The sequence below is a fragment of the Lagopus muta genome, chromosome 6 (assembly GCF_023343835.1).
Source record: "Lagopus muta isolate bLagMut1 chromosome 6, bLagMut1 primary, whole genome shotgun sequence".
Classification (NCBI taxonomy): Eukaryota; Metazoa; Chordata; class Aves; order Galliformes; family Phasianidae; genus Lagopus; species Lagopus muta.
In genome coordinates this window covers 30281475-30303873 of record NC_064438.1, presented here as the reverse complement: position 1 = coordinate 30303873, position 22399 = coordinate 30281475, and the positions used below count along the sequence as shown (strand labels likewise).

General features: G+C 34.5%; 1 protein-coding gene across 5 annotated transcripts in view; it reads right to left on the bottom strand.

Moving 5' to 3' along the window:
* Positions 1-22399, bottom strand: part of FMN1 (formin 1) — a 176677-nt gene that overhangs the window by 87168 nt on the left and 67110 nt on the right. For 3 of the 5 annotated variants that reach the window (XM_048948462.1, XM_048948463.1, XM_048948466.1), the window contains 2 exons: positions 17341-17373; positions 9810-9871 (listed from right to left, as the gene is read on the bottom strand). In XM_048948462.1, the coding sequence (XP_048804419.1) occupies positions 9810-9871; positions 17341-17373 (95 nt within the window). The remainder of the gene's footprint in view (positions 1-9809; positions 9872-17340; positions 17374-22399) is intronic. The other 2 variants (XM_048948464.1, XM_048948467.1) reach the window with 1 other exon arrangement.

The following is a 22399-nucleotide window of genomic DNA, read 5'->3' as shown; positions in this document are numbered from 1 at the left end:
CAAAGGGGAAAACTATAAGTGTAGTTGCCAGAGCAAACTAAATTGCTCGCTCTTGATCAATGTTTCCATGAATCTTCCTCTTTGACATAACCAGCTTCTCATTCAGGGAACATGATGAAAGTTAGTCCACACAGTACAGAAACTGTATTGTGGAAAAGTGTTAAGTTTTAAGACTTCTGCAAGACTTTGTGCTGAAGCACAAAGGTGTATCATCCACAAAGCATGGAACCTCAGAAAGAGTATCACAATAAAGACACTGTAACACTAAAGTGCCAAAATGGATTCTGTACCGAAGCAAACTTCAAAGCTCCTGCAAGATGTATCACAAGCCACTTTGGCTCAAATGTTTCTCAACTGTTAATCAATGATACAACTGATTTTCTAAGGAGCTATCCTGAGATTCTGGTATCCCACTTGTAGGTGTGAAGTTAAAAATGAAAAATGATACAAACATTAAGAGGCAAACCTAAGCAGTCCAACGATTTTCTCTGAAATATTTTGCATCAGAAGGCTCAAATTAAGCCTCTGCGCATAAAGGAAGAAAAATAGTAATATATGCCTATCTGAACACATTTTTTAAGGTCAGATGTATACATAGGAAACATTCTGGCAAATTAAAATTTGTGACATTGGAAAATTCACAATAAAACCATCTATATTCAACCCACACTTTGTTTGCAAAGCAAGGGAGGATGACCTCCCTTGCTTGCTCAGTAACCAACAAGAATAAAAGCAAATACTGAATAGATAGTATTAATTTTATGATACATATTGAGGGGAAAACTGCCAATATAGAAGTAAAAACTTTATTACAACACCAGATCCAAGTCATTACAATATATCTCCTACAAGCAGTTTTCTGCCTTCCCTTCCAATCAGCTCCCCTCCCCCTCCAGCTTGCTGATCTCACCCTACTGTATATGCCCACCATTTTCTGCCACCTCTCACATACAACTTTCCAGCATACGTGCTCTGCTTCAACTTCCAGGGTTTTTCTTCCACACTGCAACTTAATCAAAAAAAGGGTCAGGAGACAAGCTCCTAGCTTTTGATTTCAGAACATCCATGGCAGCATGGGATCATGCTCCTTCCCTGCCAAGAGTAAATTGTGGCACCCATCCATTGCTCAGTAGAACTTAATTTTGCCCCAGTGTTACTGCATAATAACTTCAGTGGTTTCAGAATCCTTGACAGCTTTGTGGAGCTGGCATATAAAAGTTTAGTCAGCCCCATAAGATGCAATTGGTACAAAAAGCACAGATTTGCAAAGTCAGAAGTATTTACTGAATGTGAGAAATAATAGTGCTGTCTCAAAAACTTGTAAGCTACAGTTTCAGACAAATTTTCCCTCTATCAGAAAATCATACATTCTTGTCAAAATGACCCCTATTCTAAAACTAAGAACACTAGAGCTTACAAAAAGGAAGTTTGCTAGAATATTAAACAAAAGAAAATAATGCATATCATTCGAAGATAAGGATTGCGATTATTAGATCCAAGCAAACAGCTGGTGCAGTAAATATCAAAAAGCCAGTAAGTTTAGCATGTGGGTTTGTACTTTCAAAATCATAGTGGTAGGGTAATGGTATCAAAAACACTCATACTACTAGATTTTTAGTGGCTTTTACACTTGTATGATCACATTTCACTTGATGTCTCTTCTCCATAATTGTTTCCTATGTTACAGAGGTCTTCCAAATCTGTCAAAATTAAATGTCATCACGTTCACAGTATGCACTGTGCTTTATTGTCTCTAGCACATATTCCATAGCTCAAGGTGATGGGATAAATTGGTTTTCACAAACATCACTTTTTACAGTAAAATTGCATTGATGAAAATAATAGGGGTGGCAATCTAAGATGCACTGAAAGAAAATGGCAGAAAGTCCTCCTGGATATTCAAGTTATCTGCCAAAAAACAAAAAACAACCCACAAGCCTGACACAATGTAAACACATGATTAATGTGAAAAACACCAATTATATCAAGAATATGATAAACAAGGTCAGTGGAAGAGGAGAAATAGATTTTTGCACAAAAGAGCACAACAGTAATAACAGCGCTACCAAGTACTTGTTTATAGATTATTACATGGATACAGGAAGTGCAATTTACTAGTTTTTAAGATATAAGCAAGCACTGGCTGAATGGGAGAAATCTTTATTATATAAGTAATTCATGTTCTATCTTCAAGAAAAACAAGAAAAATATGTACGGTTCCATCTTCCCAAATTTAAAATAGACAATTTTCTCACATTGTTCAAAGTTCACTACGATGTAACTTAATGTATTACTTAATTAGTAATGAGTAAATAAGTCAGTCTCTACAGATAAAAATAAAAAAATAAAAAAATAAAATAAAATAAAATAAAATAAAATAAAATAAAATAAAATAAAATAAAATAAAATAAAATAAAATAAAATAAAATAAAATAAAAAAGCAGCCTTTTCAGAAAACAGTACAAAAAACTACGAACTAATTTTCTTCTGGAAAAAAAAAAAAATATATATATATATATATATGTATATATATATATATATACATATATATATATATATATATATATATATATATATATATACAGCACTATCTACAGCAAGAGAAAGATGAGGAAGTATCAGAAGGAAATTAACTTATACACCATGAAGAATTATTCCAAACTTCCACTATGAATGAAGATAGAATTGACAACACATGCTTTCAAGTAAAGTGAAGCACTTCTCAATAGTTCTTTCTGTGGATGTACGTACAGTGTAGAAAGTTATTGTTTTATTGCTCTTATCCTTTGCTCTCATTCCCCAGTCTGCTACTCTACCTCCTCTACTACTGGCCATGCAAATTTATCATTAGAGAGTGATTTTTATCCAACAATGTTGAGATTTATCTATTTCAACAAATACATACTCAAAACATAATCTTGCTGCCATTCTCCAGGAGTCTTAGCAGTACTGAAACTGTCAACTTAACATAATTTCATAGGCTTTCAGTCTGTTCTGTCTCATAATTTTTGTTTTTCTTGATCTTTGTATTGTTACTGTCACATGCTGCTAAAATGCTCCATGTTAAACATGGAGAATGCCTTCATGAGAACAATGTAGCCAAGAAGATTCATAAAGACACCCAAAGCATGCACGGTGGTAGAACTATTCATTTCACAGCTGAGCACAAAAGACTGAAACGTTTCAAGTTAAGCAAGAGTAGTATCAATGATTAACCACAAGCTGCGAGACCTTCATCAGTAACAACACATGGAAATGCTGAAAAGCCTGAACAGCTCATTAGGAAAGACTGACTAATAAACCCTGGCTGACCTTGGCTGCTCTTTTAGACTGCAACTCAGCATCACCAGACAGAAGCATACACGATTTACAGATTTTCTTTTATTCGTACATGTTGAGACATGAAAATCCAGCGAAGAACGCACAAAGCAACTAGCTACATTACATGTGCATTTAATCTTGTAAAGGTTAAAAACATTAATCTTTGCATCTTGAAGCATTAACAAAAGTCGGAATATTGTCCAGTCCATTAAGATTGTTTTGCTAAGTAATCCAGCATATCAGAGCTTTCAACATTATTCATCACTGACCACAATAGTTTAATTGTGGACCTCAAAACATGGTGACTTCTGACAAATTGTGGAGTCCCTATCCCTAAGAAAGAATTCATGTAGGCACACATAACAATTTGGGGGAGCATTTGTAAAAATTTACTTGAGATTTAGTATGAGCATCAGAAACTTTTCAACTTTGTTGGTACAGACTATTTTAAAAAAGAGTAGATTTAGGAAAAATAAATCAAACGTGTTAAAATGTCTGTGTTTTTTTTTTTTTTAACATTTTACATGCTTCTGAAGCTGGAATTCTACTTGTCTATGTAAATAAAAAGAATTTTAAATGTCAAAAGTGAAATTACTTCCTCAAGAGTTTTTTTTTTTTTTTTTTTTCCTGATATGCATTCTGTCACACAGCAACTTTCAACACTATTTATTACTGTGTTCCAGAACTAAAGTACAAATTCCAAACTGTAGCAGGGACAAGGAGCATCTTTTGTTACACCCACATTACAATTAAAGAGGAATGGAAGCACTCACAAAGGGATGCACACTGACCATGAGGGAAAACAAATCCAAAAGTGAAAAAAACAAAGGGCCAGGAAAGGGACTGTGTAGCATAACAGATGTAGAAATAGATTTGCGAAAAGAATGAAAATGTCATCACATAGGCAAAGCGTTATTTCTTCATTCAGTAACTAAGGAAATGTTTCTATGCCTTTGTAATCTCAGAACAAAATAAAAATGAACCATTTTGAAATTATCAGACAATTTTGACTGGTGCTATGACTTTCCCTTCAGCGTTCCTTTCTCTGTGAGACTTTGAAACCCTGGTCTTTAATCCCAAATTATGATATGAAATTACTTTCACAGTTAAGCAAGTTCTGTGAAAAGGAAACTTCCTACTCAATTCTACATTTTAGCTCTTGAATCCTTTGCAAAAATGCAAAAATTACAATGGAAAGTAAAAGTTACTATGAAAACCCCATGCTACATTCTACAAATGAGGCCTGCCCAATTTTTCATGATGTCATGGACACTTACCCACCACTGCTTTGCTACTAACTACGTTTTAGGTGTCAGTAATTCCATTCTGGCTTCTTAGTTGCAACTGCAGGTATTTCTTTCTGAAGGTGTATTTATTTTATTTTTATGTATCTATTACATATATTCTTGTATTACTGTGTATTAAATGGTACATATGTTATATAATTCATGCATTATCTATGGGTTTTCTTATTTATCAAACACATTATTATTTATGTGTATGTATAATTTTATGTGTGGAATACAGTCATGCAATATGCATAATACTTATATTTTCTTATTTAACAATAATCATGTTGTTTATATAGTACTATTTTTACAAAAAGCTGTGACTTAAAACTAAAGAATCTGGTGTTCTGTGTATGGTAAGAGGCAAAATATGTAGCGAGTTGGTGGAAATGTAATAAACTGTATGGCAAAGAAGATCCATGCATAAATTACTGAAGATCATAAAGACTTTGATTCCATCATTCAAAAGTAACATTAAACTTGTCCATAAGAGAATTTTTGGTACCTTTGTGCAAAAAGGAAGAAGGAGAAAAGAATTAACTTTTTTCCATATGTTTTATAAATAGTACATTGCGTTCTTATATTGGATTAATACAATCCACATATTGTTTCCTTCATTTTGGAATTTAGCATTCCCTTTACAGTATTTTGACTTAATATTCAGTCATTTTTGCCTCCTTGGTTATTAGATACTGTGCACACGGTTCTACAGGGCAAAATACTGTGGTGATGATGACTACTATCACGTACTGAGAAACTTGGATTTTGCTTCTGCAGGGCCTGCTGCGGAAGGGCTGCGCTGTCATCTAGTGGCAGCATCAGGAAATACACCTCAGCAGCACAAACGAAATCGATTCAAAGCCTTAAAAATGCATCCTTTCGTTTTAATAAAGAATAGGTGAGAAAATACCGAAATTCTCTGAGGACACAAACTAGTAAATGTAGCTAAAATTGAATGTGTAAAAACTAAGCATTTACTTCTACTATATAAACGTTTACATGTATCACCTTTATGAGGATGTTACAATTGAATTATGGACATTAATGAACTATTCTGAATGTTATTCGTTGTATAAAATAAAGATGCAGTATTTTAACGTCAATTACTATGAACCTTATCTGACTAGAATTGATTTCAAGTGTCATAAAAAAGAATAAAGCCTCAGGTTACTGTGATAACATGAAGATAGTGCAATAAAATACAAACTGCATGTCATTCAATTCCTTTCCCGTAAGTGTTTTACATCCCTCAAGACTGCTACACTTCCTGCAATTTTCAGCCACCAAGAAAAACAACAACCCTTTCACACTGGCTGTATGGACAAAGCTCTGTGTCCACTTTGAGTTGTTTTACAGAAAGTTTAGAGAACAATTCTTAAAGAATAAAAACCATTATGAATTTCCTTCACATAGTTAAGGAAAAAAAAATATAACTTACAAAAGCAAATGGAAAAATAAAAGATTACATTATATGCCCTTCAGGACAGAACTACAGGACACTTCCTATTGATGATGAACAAACAAACCACTCACCTGCAAGCCCCTGCATGTCTATTTCTTGGGACAGAGTATGCCTAACTTCCTTTTTTTTCCTGACATAGCTGAGGACTAACTGTTCTGGACAACAAATATCTATGATAAGCATAACTGCTCAAAATCCCACTCATTCCAAATAAACAGTGCTCCCCCCCCTCAGACTAAACAAATCACCAGTGAAGATCCTCTTATAAAACACACGCCTCCTTCAGCTTATCTACCACTGTAAATTTCTTTGCTACAGCCCTATCATGTTCTATTTTTTAACTTCCTCCATTTATCTAGGATTTTGACATTGTTTGCTTTAATCTTTCAACAGCGCTTTTTAAAAGAATCTTCACCAACAGAGAAGTTTCTTTCAGAGTTCCTGAAGGGTTTTCTAGGCATACTGGGAATAAGAAAGAGTAAGTGTCTCGCTCCTTATAGAGGTGAGCAACTTTCTTCATAAATATGCAGTATGGAATTTGGATCATTTTTGCAAAAGAACACATTCAGAGAAAATTCTGCTTTGGGTTCCCTCAGTACACAGTACAAAATCAATTTAACTCAAGCATTTCCAATAGCTGGGATATCTATCACCATATTTTTCTGTAACATCCTTAACATATAAGCTGCAACAAGTTATTACATTAAATCATGATGCAATTCAATTTCTCTGTAAGGTCCCATATGAAGTTTTATAATGTAAAATTCTACACGTACAGCAGTATGTGGGAATTCAGGCTTTTAATCTTTAAAAAAAAATAAAAAATACTCTGTCTTCCTCAAAATAATGAAAAACCACAAGGATGAGCATACAATGTGTGGCCTCCTCATTCCATTTTTACCAGTGAACATGATGCTAACATACAGAATGACCAAAAATCATGACCTCTCACTGCCATAAGTACTAGGATAGACTGAAGCAATTTCAAGGAAAGGCAAAAAATTTTAAATGAACTTCAAAACCTAGGAACAATTCTTTTGAAATTAAATAGAAAATAATAAAGGCTAATAATGGAGGTGCAGAGGAAGGATTTGTTAGGATGTTTGAAAATCATACATAAGAAAGAACCTCACAAAGCAGGCAGATTATAAAAAAAGGGGGAAGGGGAAATGACAGTGAAGACTGCATCCATTTTGTTCACTTACAAAATGAAAATAGAAACTGAAGCTTGGAAACAGAACAAACAATTGATCATTTACCAAAGTGACATGACCATGTAAGCAGTATTTGACTCTCAGATTTCATCCACTGTAAAAAATGACACAATGCACTGAGTTGACATTCTTTTCACATAATGAGAGTAACACAGTGTTGACTTTTCTTGGATAAAAGAAATATTAAGAATATAGAAATTCAGTATTTCCATTCTAAGCATGTTTTTAGGTTATTATACTGGTACTACATAAAATTTCTCAGATGGTATCCTACATCTTCCTGGAAGTAAATAGTTGTAAATGCTTGCACATACAAAAGGGATGCATCTATAGAGGGTCATATTCTAGTAAAAGGAAGTCATTGCCATAGACATATAGAGAAAGAACTGTTCAGATGGCACTGGATCCAGAAGTCCCAGAACCATGTAATATTATCATTTATTCATCAGCACTATATGTCTTGAGTGCAAACGTTGTTTCAGTAAACTCTTAACTGCTGGAAATGGCATACTAAGGCATCATTTCTCAGCAGTTTAGTCACTATGCATCTTTTATGAACCTGATGCCTTACTGGGCTGAGCTCCAAAAATCAAAGCTGCACTCTGCTAAGTACAGAGGCAGTGGTAGGAGAAGCAAAGAGGAAGAGACAATGGAGACATTCAGACTTACCAATAAAAAAAGCTCACAACCAAAAACACTGTACTGGAACATGGTATTCATAAAGTGTGTATTTCTTAATATAGAATAAAAAATAACCTTTTATATTAGGAATCATTAGTCTGACAAACAGAACTTTGAGAAAGGTCTCCAATGTCTTCTAATAAAAAAAATAAATCCAAAATGAGATTCTGCAAGCCTTATTTTAATGACATCTTGCACATCAGGAAAAAAAAAAGTATTATTTTTCTGATCTTAACAATACAAATTTTATATAAATACTGCCATTACCCAAAAGCTCTACAGAATGGTCCTACAGCCTTTTCTGTTGGAACTAACTAGTCTGAGATAAAACAGTGACAAATACGAAAATAAACACCAAACAAAACATACACAATATAAGTAAACGCCAGAAATTGACACTGCATTATCCTCCTACCTCATGAACAGCAAATAATTCAATTTTATCTCCTTTCAAATTATATTTATCAACATGTATAAAACAGTGAGATTTTATGGTGTACTCATTGCTGGAAGTTACTTCACAATTCAATTTGTTGGAAATGATCCATTCACAGCTTCCTTACTACTAAGCAAGGTAACACAGAATCACAACTAAACATTAAGACATGATGATGCCTTAAGAAAAACCCAAATAATCCAGTTTTGGTTGTTGTTGTGTTTTTTGTTCTACTGATATCAGTACTTGTCTTCTCCGTCTCTACTGTTTCCAGGCTTGCTGGAGATGCGCAAACACATTTTCTCACACAAAGCCTGTGTCTATAAAACACCCTCTCAAAAACAACATATCATTTCCATCTATGCACTGTCCTTGTGTGAGAGAGTTACACTGTTCTTTGTAAGAGTTATTATTTTAAATGTCTATTGCACATTATATCTTTTCTTAGATCCAGTGCAAGCTTGCATTTCCCTGTGCTGAATTTTAACAGATGCTTATTAGGAAAGCATGTACTTCACTGTAGCAGAGCAGAGAGCTTATTGCAGAGCATTTCTTTCTACAACACCAGCTGCTACCATCATTCCACCCCACCTACTCAAAGAACTCACACTTCTCCATTTCAAAGGCTTTATACTATTACACCCCAGCTTTTGTGCAGAAACAGATGTAAATACTCTGTAATACAGAGCTCTATTAGAACTGACACAATGATGCTTTAAAATATTTAACACTTGGTGAGAGAAGGAAAATGCCATTATTATTTCTTGAAAGTAGGACTGCTCAACAAATTCATTTTCTATTACACTGGCATTTAAATTCCTACTTTTATGATAAGATCACCTTGTTTTTATCTCTACCTCACTTAGTAGAGTTAATAATGTCAAGAGAAAGTGAGTTCTAATATTAAGCATTCTAATATTAAACGTTGGCAATTAGACAGTTGGTCAAGCCTACGTTCACAAAAATAGGCATAATAAAGAGGACACAATACAAAATTCCAGGCAGTCTCACAAATGCAGTTACTGTGCTAATTTTTCAGGCTAAAATGTCTTTCAATTTTACACTGTATAAAACTGTTTTTTACAGAAGTATGTTTTGCTGAGAAAGGCTGAGCAGGTAAATAACAGTGCTTTAAAATATTAAGCAAATGTAAAAGTACTGTTGAGACATAGGGAAGAATTTGTCCTCTGTGTCATGTGAGAACAAAAATAAGCAAAATTATGAAGAGGAAATAAGAAAACTGTTAGTACTTGCATAGATTATAATTAATTCTGAGTTTACAGTCAACCAAAAACAACCTTTAGAAAAAAAGAATTTTTTAACATTTGATGGAAAGTATATGTTGCACTATTTAAATCCATAGAAAGCATGGACAGGGAAAGAGAAAAAATATTACAGAAGTATACCTTTAATGTTTCAATTTCTTCTTTGTGTTCCCTCTTTAAATGCAAAATGGCAGCTTGGTATTCTGTAAAAATAAAAAGTACATTCCATTAGAGTCAGAAACAAACACATCTTCAGCACAGCATATTTTGTATTACACCACGAAGTCCAGAATGCAGATGCAGGTTCTCAAATAAAGATCTGCAAATGATGATGGAAAAGAAAATGTCAACGCAGTAATTAACATTTTTCTTCTAAGACCACATGACCAGATTTTCAGTGGTTTTACTGAAAACAGAGGATAAAGAAAGAAAGTATTCCATGCTGAGAGGGAAAGATTGTGTAGAGGTATGTCAGACTGGAATAATAAGAGGAAACAAAAGATTTAGCTTTGCTAATAACAGCAGAGCTGGTAGGATGTTATGACATATGCATGCATACATTCACATGCTATATAAGATTTTATTAAATACAATATTTTAAACAGAGCTGTAAATATACAGTCACCAAACACACATAAATTGGATACAGGACTAGTCACACATATGAATAAAGACCTGAAAATGCACCCAATAGCAAAAGATACAAAGAATTCTGCCAAATGAAGATTGATTACAGAGATAAGTACTTGCCAGAAAAATTATACAATATAGTGAGCAACTCTGATATGGTGAAGATGTAACACAACCCAAAGAATGGAATTTAGAGCAAGAGAAATTTAAGTCAGAAGTGAAAAACTGGACAATGCTGAGCACTGATGATGAGTAAATTGGAAGATGCTGAGAATTGACTATACAGTTTTAGCGATGGCTGTAAAAGTGTAGAACTACCAAATGGATCACTAGCACTCAAATCTCATGCTGTAGTTTCCCTCAAACTATATTGTGACTGTATCTGACCAGAGGAAGAAGAGAATTTTCATTACAGTTGTATAATGATTTAAGAGAAGCCTATCTTCTTTGAGACATTGATGCCCAGATGCTATAGTTCTTAACAAGCAACTGGAGTTCATTCTTAGATCATTAAAGCTCTTCTTCTATCATCTTCCAAATCAAAATTCATCTGATGGTATATTTCCTGTTCCCTGGCTGGCTTATGTATCCTGAACTAAAAAAGGAATCAAAACCTAAATTAAAGGACTGAAAATAGTCCAAAGAATTTAAACTTTACTGACAGTGCTCTCAAACACTAAAGAGATTTGTATGGTGCCTGGAACAGAAGAACCATTTAAAAAAGTATTATAACATCAAAGTATCAAGCAAAGATAGTGATTTTTTTATTTTTGCATTTTTCCTTTTCAGAACACATGGATATAAAAGAAAAGGTAGATAACAGTTATCACCCCAAAGTCTGTACAATGAGCAATCTTTTAATATAAAGCTGTCTTTTTTCCAAATATTTTGAGAGGCAGGTGAGATTATATATGAGCATCTGAATTTATAAACAAAATCAAAAGGAAAACTGATTGGTATTTTACAAGACACAAAATAAGAAACACAAGTGATTCTGACCAATAGTACAATCCACCTAAACTTCCCCATCCTCTCTAACAAAATACTACTTCGTGTTTTCCAGCACAGGAAAACTGCCTGACTGCAGACTGAATCATAACCAGATAAATCTACAGGCCTGTAGATTTTCCTCTATTAATTCTTCTGACTGGTTGCTGTGATCTTCGGACATTGGCTCTGCATATCCATTCACCTAAACTGGATTTAAAAAAAACATCTGCTTCAGGTTCCTTCAGCAAGCTGTGATCCTGGTACCTCAGCTACTTAAGCACTCAGCTTGCAGGGCATGAACTTAAGGAATACTGTGACTTGAAGTTTAGCTCTTTAAGGCCACATGACAGCAGAAGCAAACAACAGACTTTGAAAATTCTTCTAACAATTGGCTCTTAGTTTGGCTAACAGAGCTATGCAGATCTACAGATTTATCTTAACAAAAGATCTACTTTCTCCCTGGGATTGCCCAATGCTCAACATTCTTTAGGATTTGGGTATGAGCATGTGCTGGCATAGACCCATTCTGGCACCTAAAGCAGATTTTTCACCATGTTCACACATTCCCAGATCCTGATTACCTCTTCTTTTAAGTTGACATAAATATTTGTGCAGCCACAAAATGATGGAAGAACCCCAGCAGATTAAACCTAACATGGTACAAGAACAGAGTAAGAATGTTTAAAAAAGGAGTTGCACATGATAGACATTTTGCAAGATACCGTTGTCATAAGCTATTTAAGTTCCAAAGTCCCAAAGGCATGTGTTTTTCATTACCTCTCCAAGTAGATGAAATTTCCAAAACAAATTCTAGAGATTGCTTTGTTTAAATTTTTTATAGAGTAAAATAGACAGTAGAGATTCTTTTACAGCTTGCTTATTCCAAATAAAAGTATACTTAGCAATTACCAGATAAAAAGCATTAATAAACCTAATTATTTACTTAAAATACCGCTACTTCATAAAAACAAGTGTATCATTTATCAATACACTGTAACAAACTTAAAACATTGTCTACCAACCAATAAACTGACATTCTACACTATAAATTTATTTTGTTTCCCTCTACCATTATATTTTCTCCTAGTCAAAAAGAAGAAATATCTACTGAATAGAAGCCAGCGCCCAATGGCATTTTCCTTCTTCTCAAGCAAACACTCTTTTTTTTCCCTGCCAGATATGAATAAAAAATCACAACAGAATGATAAAATTGTATAACACAGACTAAGTCGTATCCATTTAATTTTATGTTTGTTTTCTTTGTGAAGTCACCAAAATTTGGTACAAAGAAAAATATCTGGCACGCAGGGATGGCAATCTGAATTAAGACACTGAAGTATTTACTAGAAAGAACAACTTCATCTATACAATCCCAAAAATCAGTTTATGAACATACTGACAAGAAAATTTTATTTATTTAATGATGTTGTGATACTGCTTAGAATGGCAAAAACCACAACAGCAAAATAAATAATGACATACTGATAGAATTGTATGATGAAAAAAATACAGGATACACTCTTTCTAGTACCAAGTCCTTAACTTCCATTTAACTCACATACTAGATTAATCTAGACAATCCAGAAATGCCATAATCTTCATACAGTCAATGAATGGTTTGTTTAGGTTATAGAGAAATGTCACAGTTTCAAAAACCTGATCTGGCTCTATGTGTAGTCAGGGTGATTCTAGCACAGCTACTGTAACTTCATCCAGTCTTATTAGTTAACGTTCACAAACATCTACAGATTGTTACAATGCTGCAAACTGTAAGACCTTCCACTACATGGTGCTACAATACTGACCAGGAAATAAAGCTAATCACTACAGAAGCACAGAACTGCAGAATGGTTAATGTTGAAGGGACCTCCAGAAGTCACTGGGTCTGATCCCGGCTCAAACAAGATCACCCAGAGCCAGGACCATTTCACCATTTCCAGATGACTTTTGATGATCTCCCAGCATTAAGATTTCACAACCTCTCTGAGCATCTTGTGACAACCGCGCAATAAAAAAAAAAAAGAAATTTCTCTCATGTTCAGACAGAACCTCCTGCCCTATATTGGGCACCACTGAAAAAGAGCCTGACTCCACCTTCTCTACACATCTTCAACTATAGATCTAAGCTCTTCTGGCATCATAAGATGGCTCTTTAATGTATCCTATTTCAGCACTCCCTCTGATTTATATCATGTCAGAATTTTTTTGTTTTTTGAGGTTTTAAAGTCTTTCACTATACTGGATAACAGAAGACTGATGGTATAAACATCCTGTTGTACTTGCCTGGTCTCCAAACAGCCTGCCAGGAAGAAAGTGGCTGTAAAGCATAAATAAGTTAGCTATCCCCAATTCTGACAGTTCTCTGAAGGGCTTTTTAAACAAACAAATCAGATACAAATCAGATGGGAAGTGCTCTTCCCCTGAAAAATGACCACAAGCAATTAGGATTTAATTACTGAGGAAACAATGAAAAATGTTAGTCATTCACATAAGACAAACAAGCAAAGAAGTAAATAATCTCACTGCAAAAATTCAGTTCCAACCAGCTATCTTTGCTTGCTACTTCTAGTACACTTTCCCTCTGTTTTGAGAGGACATCAACCCAGGAAAAATATAATAAGTTTGGGTTGTTTTTTTTTTCTCCTCCCAATTTGGCTTACACTTTAATTGTATAACTTGATGGTTCTTTCAGCAATTATAATCCACTGCAGCAAACCATCACAAAACTAGATTTTTTTTGTTGTTGTTGTTTTTTGTTTTTAAATATACTGAGATAAAACAGATGAACACATGACATATAAATACAGATATTTATTACCTCTTCCAGTAGCTACGGAAGTATTTATAAATGCCATGATACTGAAAAAATGTTTCAATGAGTTACTTTTTTTCAAGTAATATCAGTGTTGGCAAAGTATACAGGAAGCTGGGCAAAGGCTGCAATGAAAGCTAAAGATTATTTTACCAGCGATTTTAACTCAGTTAATAAAGAAAACACGGCAGTGTGAAGCTTCCACTCTGTATGCACGTTACTGGAAAAATAAGCCAGTTATTATCTGTAGAAAAATAGGAATCTCCTTACTGTCAAACTTAACTGTCTATTTTACTTCCATGCTCTGCCATGAGAATTATAATAATGATAAAAAGCACCCTCCCTCTCCAATCACCATTATTTTTCTATACCTTCATCCTTTACATCCATGCATTCTGCATCTAGGGTTCATCATATATACATTTTTCATATCCAGTAGGCAACACCAATGTTAGATTATGAAGGTACTCTCTGAACATAGAAGCAGGAAAGAAGCAGATGTCTCTGGCCTAGGTCAAACTACTTTTCCAAGTTCTGAAAGCTATTCAGAATATTTTAGAGAAATTCTTATCTCCAAATAAAGGTACTCAAGATTTGTGCAATTAAGTACATTTTACAGAATAGCTTCACTAATTCATAGTAGGGAAAAAATAGCTGCATTAGAAAAAGACAATGTCTAGTCTGGGGAGATAAGGTTATTGTAGAAAATCAAAGCAGTAGAATGCTAGAAAAATAAGCCGGAGTTCTAATGAGAAACAGATTCAAGTGAGTGAAGTAAAAACATCTTATTTTGTCTCACATCATGTATTGATTACTTTGATTACTCACATCATGTATTTCTAATCTGTGTAATCGTAGAATGGCTTGAGTTGGAAGGGACCCCAGATTTTTTGCTCCTATGTTCGCAAGTCCCAGTGGAGGTAAGCTGAGAAGTGCCAAGCACAGAGTGCAGGACTGTGAAGAAGCCTGCATTAAATGGAGGAGGGTTTCCAGGATGCTGTACACTAGCTTTACAGCAAATGACAATCAGATTGTGGAGTCAGCTCTCAAATCCCTTGGAAACAGTATGGTAACAAAACTCAAACCAGAAATAAGACAGTGAAAACACCTCAGGTCACAGAAGCTTTGAAGCACACAGGTCTAAAGCCAAACAGAGAAGTTTAGCTGAGTCTTCCTAAAAGAAAGACATAAAAATGTAGAACATACTACATATTTTAGCTCACAGGAGGAAATTCTTCATTCATGTAATAAGTAATAGTCATATGTAGATTCTATTTTGATTGCAATCCTGAAATAAAAATCATTCACCTTCTTAATGAACAAAATTGTATCTGCATTCAGCTGTGTCAAAAATCTATTTAGCTTCATGTCCTGTTTCTGACGGTAGCAAAAATGCAGGTGATGTGAAAAGCTAACTACAGGCAAAAATGTAGCTGTACTTCTCTCACACACTCAAGTTCTTCCAGGAACTTGATTTGCAATTCAGAACTTCCTAAATCACAGATGTTGCAAGTGGATTTCTCTCATGAATGTACATTACCAATTTTAGAATTCGAGTAAGCAGAAAACATCCTGCAGCAAAGAATTAATTACAAATTAGGTAAAGATCCTTTTGTTTACTTTGAATCTGCACCTGATAGTTTCATTTGAAGTCTCCAGTGGATCCACTGGAAGAAAAATGGCAGAGTAATTTCCTATTTTTTTATGGTTTTAGAGAACTCCATCATATCAATCTTGATGAATTCTTTCCTAGTTGAAACTAGGACAGCATACAAATCTATATAATTTTTCTTCATAAAGAGCAGGTTCCATAGTTTTGATCAAACTTACTGTCCTTATTTGAACCTTTTACAATTCTGAATCTAGCATTTCTTATTAAATGCAAAACGTGGTCATTTATACAACAGCATTAGGATGATCTACATTTTTGTCTTCTTCTCTTACAACTCCTGCTATTATAATTTATACTTTTTGATCACTAATGAGCACTGAAACTACATTTCTCAAGTCCTATTCCAACATCAAAGTCTTGTTTTTAAAGAATAATGATCAGATCAGAATTTATTACATATGTGAATTTAGCACTTTTTTTCTCTTAGAATTTCTTCCTCAGATGCACAATATAAATTTCTTATTTTTGGATTTCTTTTGCTATTGTCTATCAGCCTCAAAATGTCAAATTTCTTGCCTTTTGCATTTTCAGTTCTAATTCTTTTCTACTCTAACCAATTTCATATCAACTGCAAGCTTTCCCATCTCACTGCTCGCTTTTCCAGTTCACTTATGAATAGATGCAGAGTATAGAGTTGCAGCATTACACCCTCAGCAAATCTGCATGGAGCACAAAACTGGGAGAAGTAGTTGAGACATACTGAGGGGCCTGGACAGACTGGAGAAATGGTCTGACAAGAACCTCACACAATTCAGCTAAGGGAGATGCAAAGCTCTGCATCAGGGAAGAAACAACCTCAGGCCCCCCTGCGTGCCAGAGGCCACTTGTGCTCTAAAATACAATAAGAACACTATGTCCTGGAAAATAAATCAGAGTGATTTGATTTATACATACTTGATGACCTTGAAGATCTTTTCCAACCTGAGCAGGCTAAATTTAATTTCTGTATGGAAAATTTAGCTCTCATTTCTATACACAGTATTTACTTAAATCAGTAAAAGAATGCTGCTACAATTTATTAAATCACCTCACCTTTTCTTTTTGCTTAAGTTAAATTATTACCTCATTTTTATTTAAGATATATTTCACAATGGAAGAGTAGAGCCCACAACTTTAGAAAGAATTTTGCCAGCCCAATTGTCACCTGCAGTCTTGATGGGAAGATGTGAAGAGGGAGGGAAGAAGACAAAAAAAAAAAAAAGTAACATCCATTCTCCACTGTGGAATCCTAATCAGTCTTCAAATCTGAACTCTGTAAAATTTGACAGCATTATGGGATGGATCTGAAAGTCAGAGAAAGCAACCTAAGTACCACTCATTGTAGCAGGGTAGCAGGACAGTTATAACTGAAATCACAGTCTATTAACCTAGTGTTCTGAACATAGATCTTCATCTATCCTACAGAACTATCTTGACATAATTCAATTTTTACTCTTAAACACTGGTATGTACTGCAGACTCTGCCTTTATGATTCCTGTTGTATCAAGGAAAGAAACATATCACTTTACAGTAACAAAAGAGGCCAAAGACTAGACAGAGACAGACAACATTATGCTGTTCCACCCACCTGATGGTCCCTCCTTGTAAAGCTTTATGTGAGCTAGAGACAAAAGCATAAGATTGTATTCAAGTTTCATGCAGGAAACTTATATTTTTACACTCATTAAATACGTATCCTAGCAGGGAGTCCAGCAATGTTCCTGCTTTTTATTCATAATCATAAGCATACTTGAGTCAGCATAAACAAAAGTAATTTCCATAGCAAATGTATGACGTATGCCACTGGACTGTAGAAATAAAAACACATATGATATTATTAAAAACAAACTAAATACAACCTATGCTTCTCTATTTTGCAAAGAAAATGCACACTGTAAGATGCATGTTTTTCCCCAGTGCACAGAAAATCAAACATGAAATAAACACTATGTGTTTTAGACAACCTATGTAATTTAAGCAAATGCTTAAAATATGTTCAGATGTGCAATCAAAGAAATTATTTGTATACGAAACAGCAGTAACATTTACAAATACATGCAGTACATATTCATTTAAATCTCTGTCATGATAGGGAATAAACTGTGCTGTGCATCAGCATTTCTAAAAGATAAGGTACAAGCATTCACTGGTAAATATAGGGAAGCAAATATATAACCTGCAATTTTAGAAATAATAGATACACTGCATCACAATGCTCTTGGCTAATTTGAATGACAATTTTCCCTTCTCAAAGGAAAGTTTCTCTGTTGCATAAAGCAAGTATACATCTAGTTCAACTCACCTGTAAGGAACAAGGACACCTACAGCTAGACTGGGTTACCCAGAGCCCTGTTTAGCCTGACCTTGAGTGTCTCCAGGGACAAGGCATTCACCACCCCTCTGGGCAATTTTTGTTGTTGTTGTGGTTGTTGTTTTTAGAAGACCCTTCATGTAGGGAGGAAGAGATCTTAGGAACCTAACTCAGAGAAACACACTAAGCTGCCTTTCTGAAAGAAAAAATGCCTTCATATTTTCCTTAAGATCCCTGAAATGTTTCTAACAAACTTAGATGGGGAACACTCCAAAATTATATTTTCTTCTTTGCAACTTACCTACCTTCCCTTAGCTACAGTAAAATCTTACTTGAAAACCCTTGACAGAAAATCCTCCAAAACTGACCTTTTAAACTGCTGTGTTATTCCTCAGAACTTAAGCAATTTAGGAACCTTCTCTCTCATGATCTCAAAACTTCAAGTAGAAAGTAGAAGATTTAAAGGTAAATGACTCATTTATTTTTGTAAAAACATGTCATTTATTAAACACCGTAAATAGAAATATGCACAATATTGTTAACAGTCCAGAAGTAATTAGAGAACTAAAGCTGGAAAACTTAAGTACAATCTATCTGCCTTGAAGAGTCGATTATCTTTTATTTAAGCTGATTTTTTTAAGTTTCAGAATAGTGGGGGCTTCCCATTCTTTTCTGCCTCTTTGGTGACCCTTGGTTCCATCATTTTCAATTTCTTTTAATAAAGTTCTCACTTCCTCCTCCATTGCTTCCCATGCAGCTTTCTGCTCTAACCACCAGGTGCCAGACTAAGTAATAGTAAGTAATCTCCAGACTGCAGCTCTTGTTTATTTATTTATTTAAAATTTACTTTAAAAAATGAGTTTCAGCACCCCAATGATTATGGTAGAATGTAAATATGGAAGATATGAAGAAGGGAGACAGAGAATCACAGAATCACAGAAAGGCCAGGATTGGAAGGGACCTCAAGGTTTATGAACCTCCAACCCCCCTGCCACATGCAGGGCCAGCAACCTTCACCTCTATGACACTTTCTCAATCACTATACACAATGTATAGTAAGCTTACATTGAGATTGCATGTATATTACATATACAATAATTTAATTCAAATGTGGGGAGGTTGTGGCTGCAGGCACATATAACATCCATATACAAAAGCACACTGCTTTCCAGATACACTTTCAGCAACCTATGAGTTTAGAGCAGTGGATAGACGCTAAAATATGGATATGTACGAAATTATGAAATGTACATGAACAGGGGTAGTGGTTTGTTTTGTTCTTTTACAGATAAGAATATGTGTCTGTGATGTAGTAGGGAAGGCAAACTGGGCAAGGATGATACCAGACTAAGTAAAAAGAAAGCCCCAGAGCAATTCTAAATCCAGGTTTGTATATTCAGAAAACTTCATGGTGCTCAGATTCAGAGTTTCATCTGGACTAGTATTTAAATTGCTGTTTATACTGAGGCAAATGGAATGACAGATCATGTGAACAATGAGACTGGAGAATGAGATGTGAAACAACGAAGTGAATTCAATAAAACTGTGAGGTATTTGTCGTTCCCAAAGGGCCTGATATATTTTGAAACAGGACCAAAGAAATAAAATACAAAGTAATTATTGTGCCTCACAGAACCACTCTTTCATTGTGTTTCAGGTAAGTAACAGTAGCCATCTCCTAAAATCCTGTGATCAGCTCAGGACCTTTGTAATGTTACATTGGTAGGACGCACAGTGGTACTTGCATTTCAAAATAAAAACAGCAGAGAAGGAAATAAAAGAACTCACAGAACTTGCCTTCATTATATTCAGGTAGTAAATTGATCTCTTCAATAGGAAAATGCAGTGGATCAGAGTTGCTCTGTATACAAATTCTTAAGCAAACAACTAGTATCTTCAGCTATACATGCATGTGTATTCAGGTATGGCTCTGTATACTATAAAATAAGACCCTTTTAGGCATCTGATGCAACAGATGCATCACCACTCAAAAAAAAAAAAAAAAAAAAAATTCCTGTATTTTGATAAACTTGGATATATAAAGCAAGGATCTTCATTAAAAAGTGAGGCACACCTCTTCTCCCTCTTCAAACTGCAATAATATAATGAGCTGCATATAGAATGGCCTGACCATTTTATCAGACAGCCTGAGGCATAGTTTCTATATTGTATTATTATCTGCAGATTTTAGAATAATAAGTCAATACTCGTTTACAATTTGCTTCTTTTACATTAACCTATAAAGAAAAAAAAGGAACTGCATTTGGCTTGAAAACTAGGTAAAGATTCTTACGCCAGTTTCACAGAAGGGTAAACCAAAGCTTGGAAAGGCCACTCACATTTTTCCTCAAGTCAGTTCACAATCAAACCTTCTGCATTATTAGATGCCTGGCCTTTTATTTCTATCTCAAAAGGCACAGAAGGAATGACAGTATCAGCTGAAGCAGGGAAACAAAAGTTCCCTTCTCATAAGACCTGCATGCCCTCCAGTAGGCAAGAAGAGGAGGTGAGTAGTGTTCTTCTTCACAGCCTGGAGTGCTAATGTACCACAGTTCTCAATAGGCCTTCAGTTTGATAAGTAATTGCCTTGCAAGTTGAAAAACATCTCTATATCACTATTAAATAAATAAGTAAATAAATGAGGTATGAGACATGAGTTTTTTTTTTTTTTAAATATATTTTCATAGTAAACCTCAGGCAATTTAAAACAAACAAACAAACAAACAAAAAAAAACCTGCTGAATTTATCAACACAACACATTCACAACTTACGGGTCTGAGAACATGTAGATTTCCAAGCAGATTTCCTGTACCTTCCAAATCCTTAAAATAACAGGTTTAGTTGGCATAAGTATGGGGAGAAGATGTCGTTGTTGTAGTGGAATGCAATATGACTGCATCAATCTGGCTTGCAAAAACCCTCAACTTCTCAATAATAAGTCAGTGTGTTTGTCAGCCATGAAACATTGACACAATATGACTAAACATGCCTGTCACACTACACAATAAATGCAGTCAAATGTAGTAAGGAAGTCTGCAAAAGCTGTGTGCAGTACACCTACAGTCTGAGGAAGCATCTAGTTGATCAGTAACCATAAAATCATAATACCATCTCCAATTAACACACAATTCCTGGCACACTGTCATAGTTACAGGATTAAAAACTAAATAGCAATACTGAAATCAAATAAATTGAAATTACCAAATAAACTTCTGTTTTGTTTTAAGATGAAACTAACGTTAGCAGCAACTGTTACATCAGCTTCCTTCAGGATACTAGCCATCAAGGATTATTTCTGTTGTAGAGACAAACTTAAGCCTATGTTAAACATGGATATGAAGTCACATTCTTATCTCTGATCTCTTCGTTCAGATTGTTATGCCTTTCTTTATGACATATAAACAGATCATAAAACGAATTTTCTTGCTAGAAATCCAGAGCATACAGAACCCAAGGTTTCAACATATGTAAAACTTGGTACCTCTGCCATTAATTTTGTATTTCATTTGTAATTTGTTGCAAATTAAACAATTTTAAAGGCAATAGCATTCATTTCTAAACTCCCCTTCTTAGATATGGTAGGCTGCAAGCTCTGATCTAGCCTGAGGGAGTAGATGAAATCCACTGTAGGTGGATTCTATGTGATCCAATATTATTCTATGACTCCACTCAGTATAGGTATGAGTTTGTCTTCTCTACCTGACTAGGTGATCTCACCTTATTTAATAGCTGACATATTCACACTTTTATTAGATTTAATGCATAAGCAATGGAAGAAATAACTCAAAAAATTATGGAGGAAAAGAAAAAGAAGTTTTAATGAAAACTGAAGAACAGAATTTTAGGACCAGAGAAATGCGCACAGAAATGTCTTTGAAAACATAGGAAAGATTTCCATGGAAAAAATAAATAAATTTATAACTATAAGTTAAAATATTATAGTTTCAGTCTTCTAGGATATAAATATTTTGATGTACTGCAGGCTTGCTGAATTTTTAGACTGACACATTTCAAAGAAATTCCAGTTTCTCTAGAGACCCACAGAAACAGTTTGTTTTAACTATGAAGGTACAATGCATGGAATTGCACTATGGAAACAGAGGAATTAATGGTTAAGAAAACATAATATGTGCCAAAATCTTGTAGTATCATTTTTTTTTTAATTCAAAATTTGCAACTCAAGATTTAGAGATATTTACTGGTAATTTTTAGATGTCCGGGGTAATGATACGATGACTACACAAAATGTTATCAAAGGCATGAAAAACAGCTGGTGAGGACTTCTACTTGTACACTAACTTCTTCCAGTTGTCATATTCCTAACAGGCCTAGTCA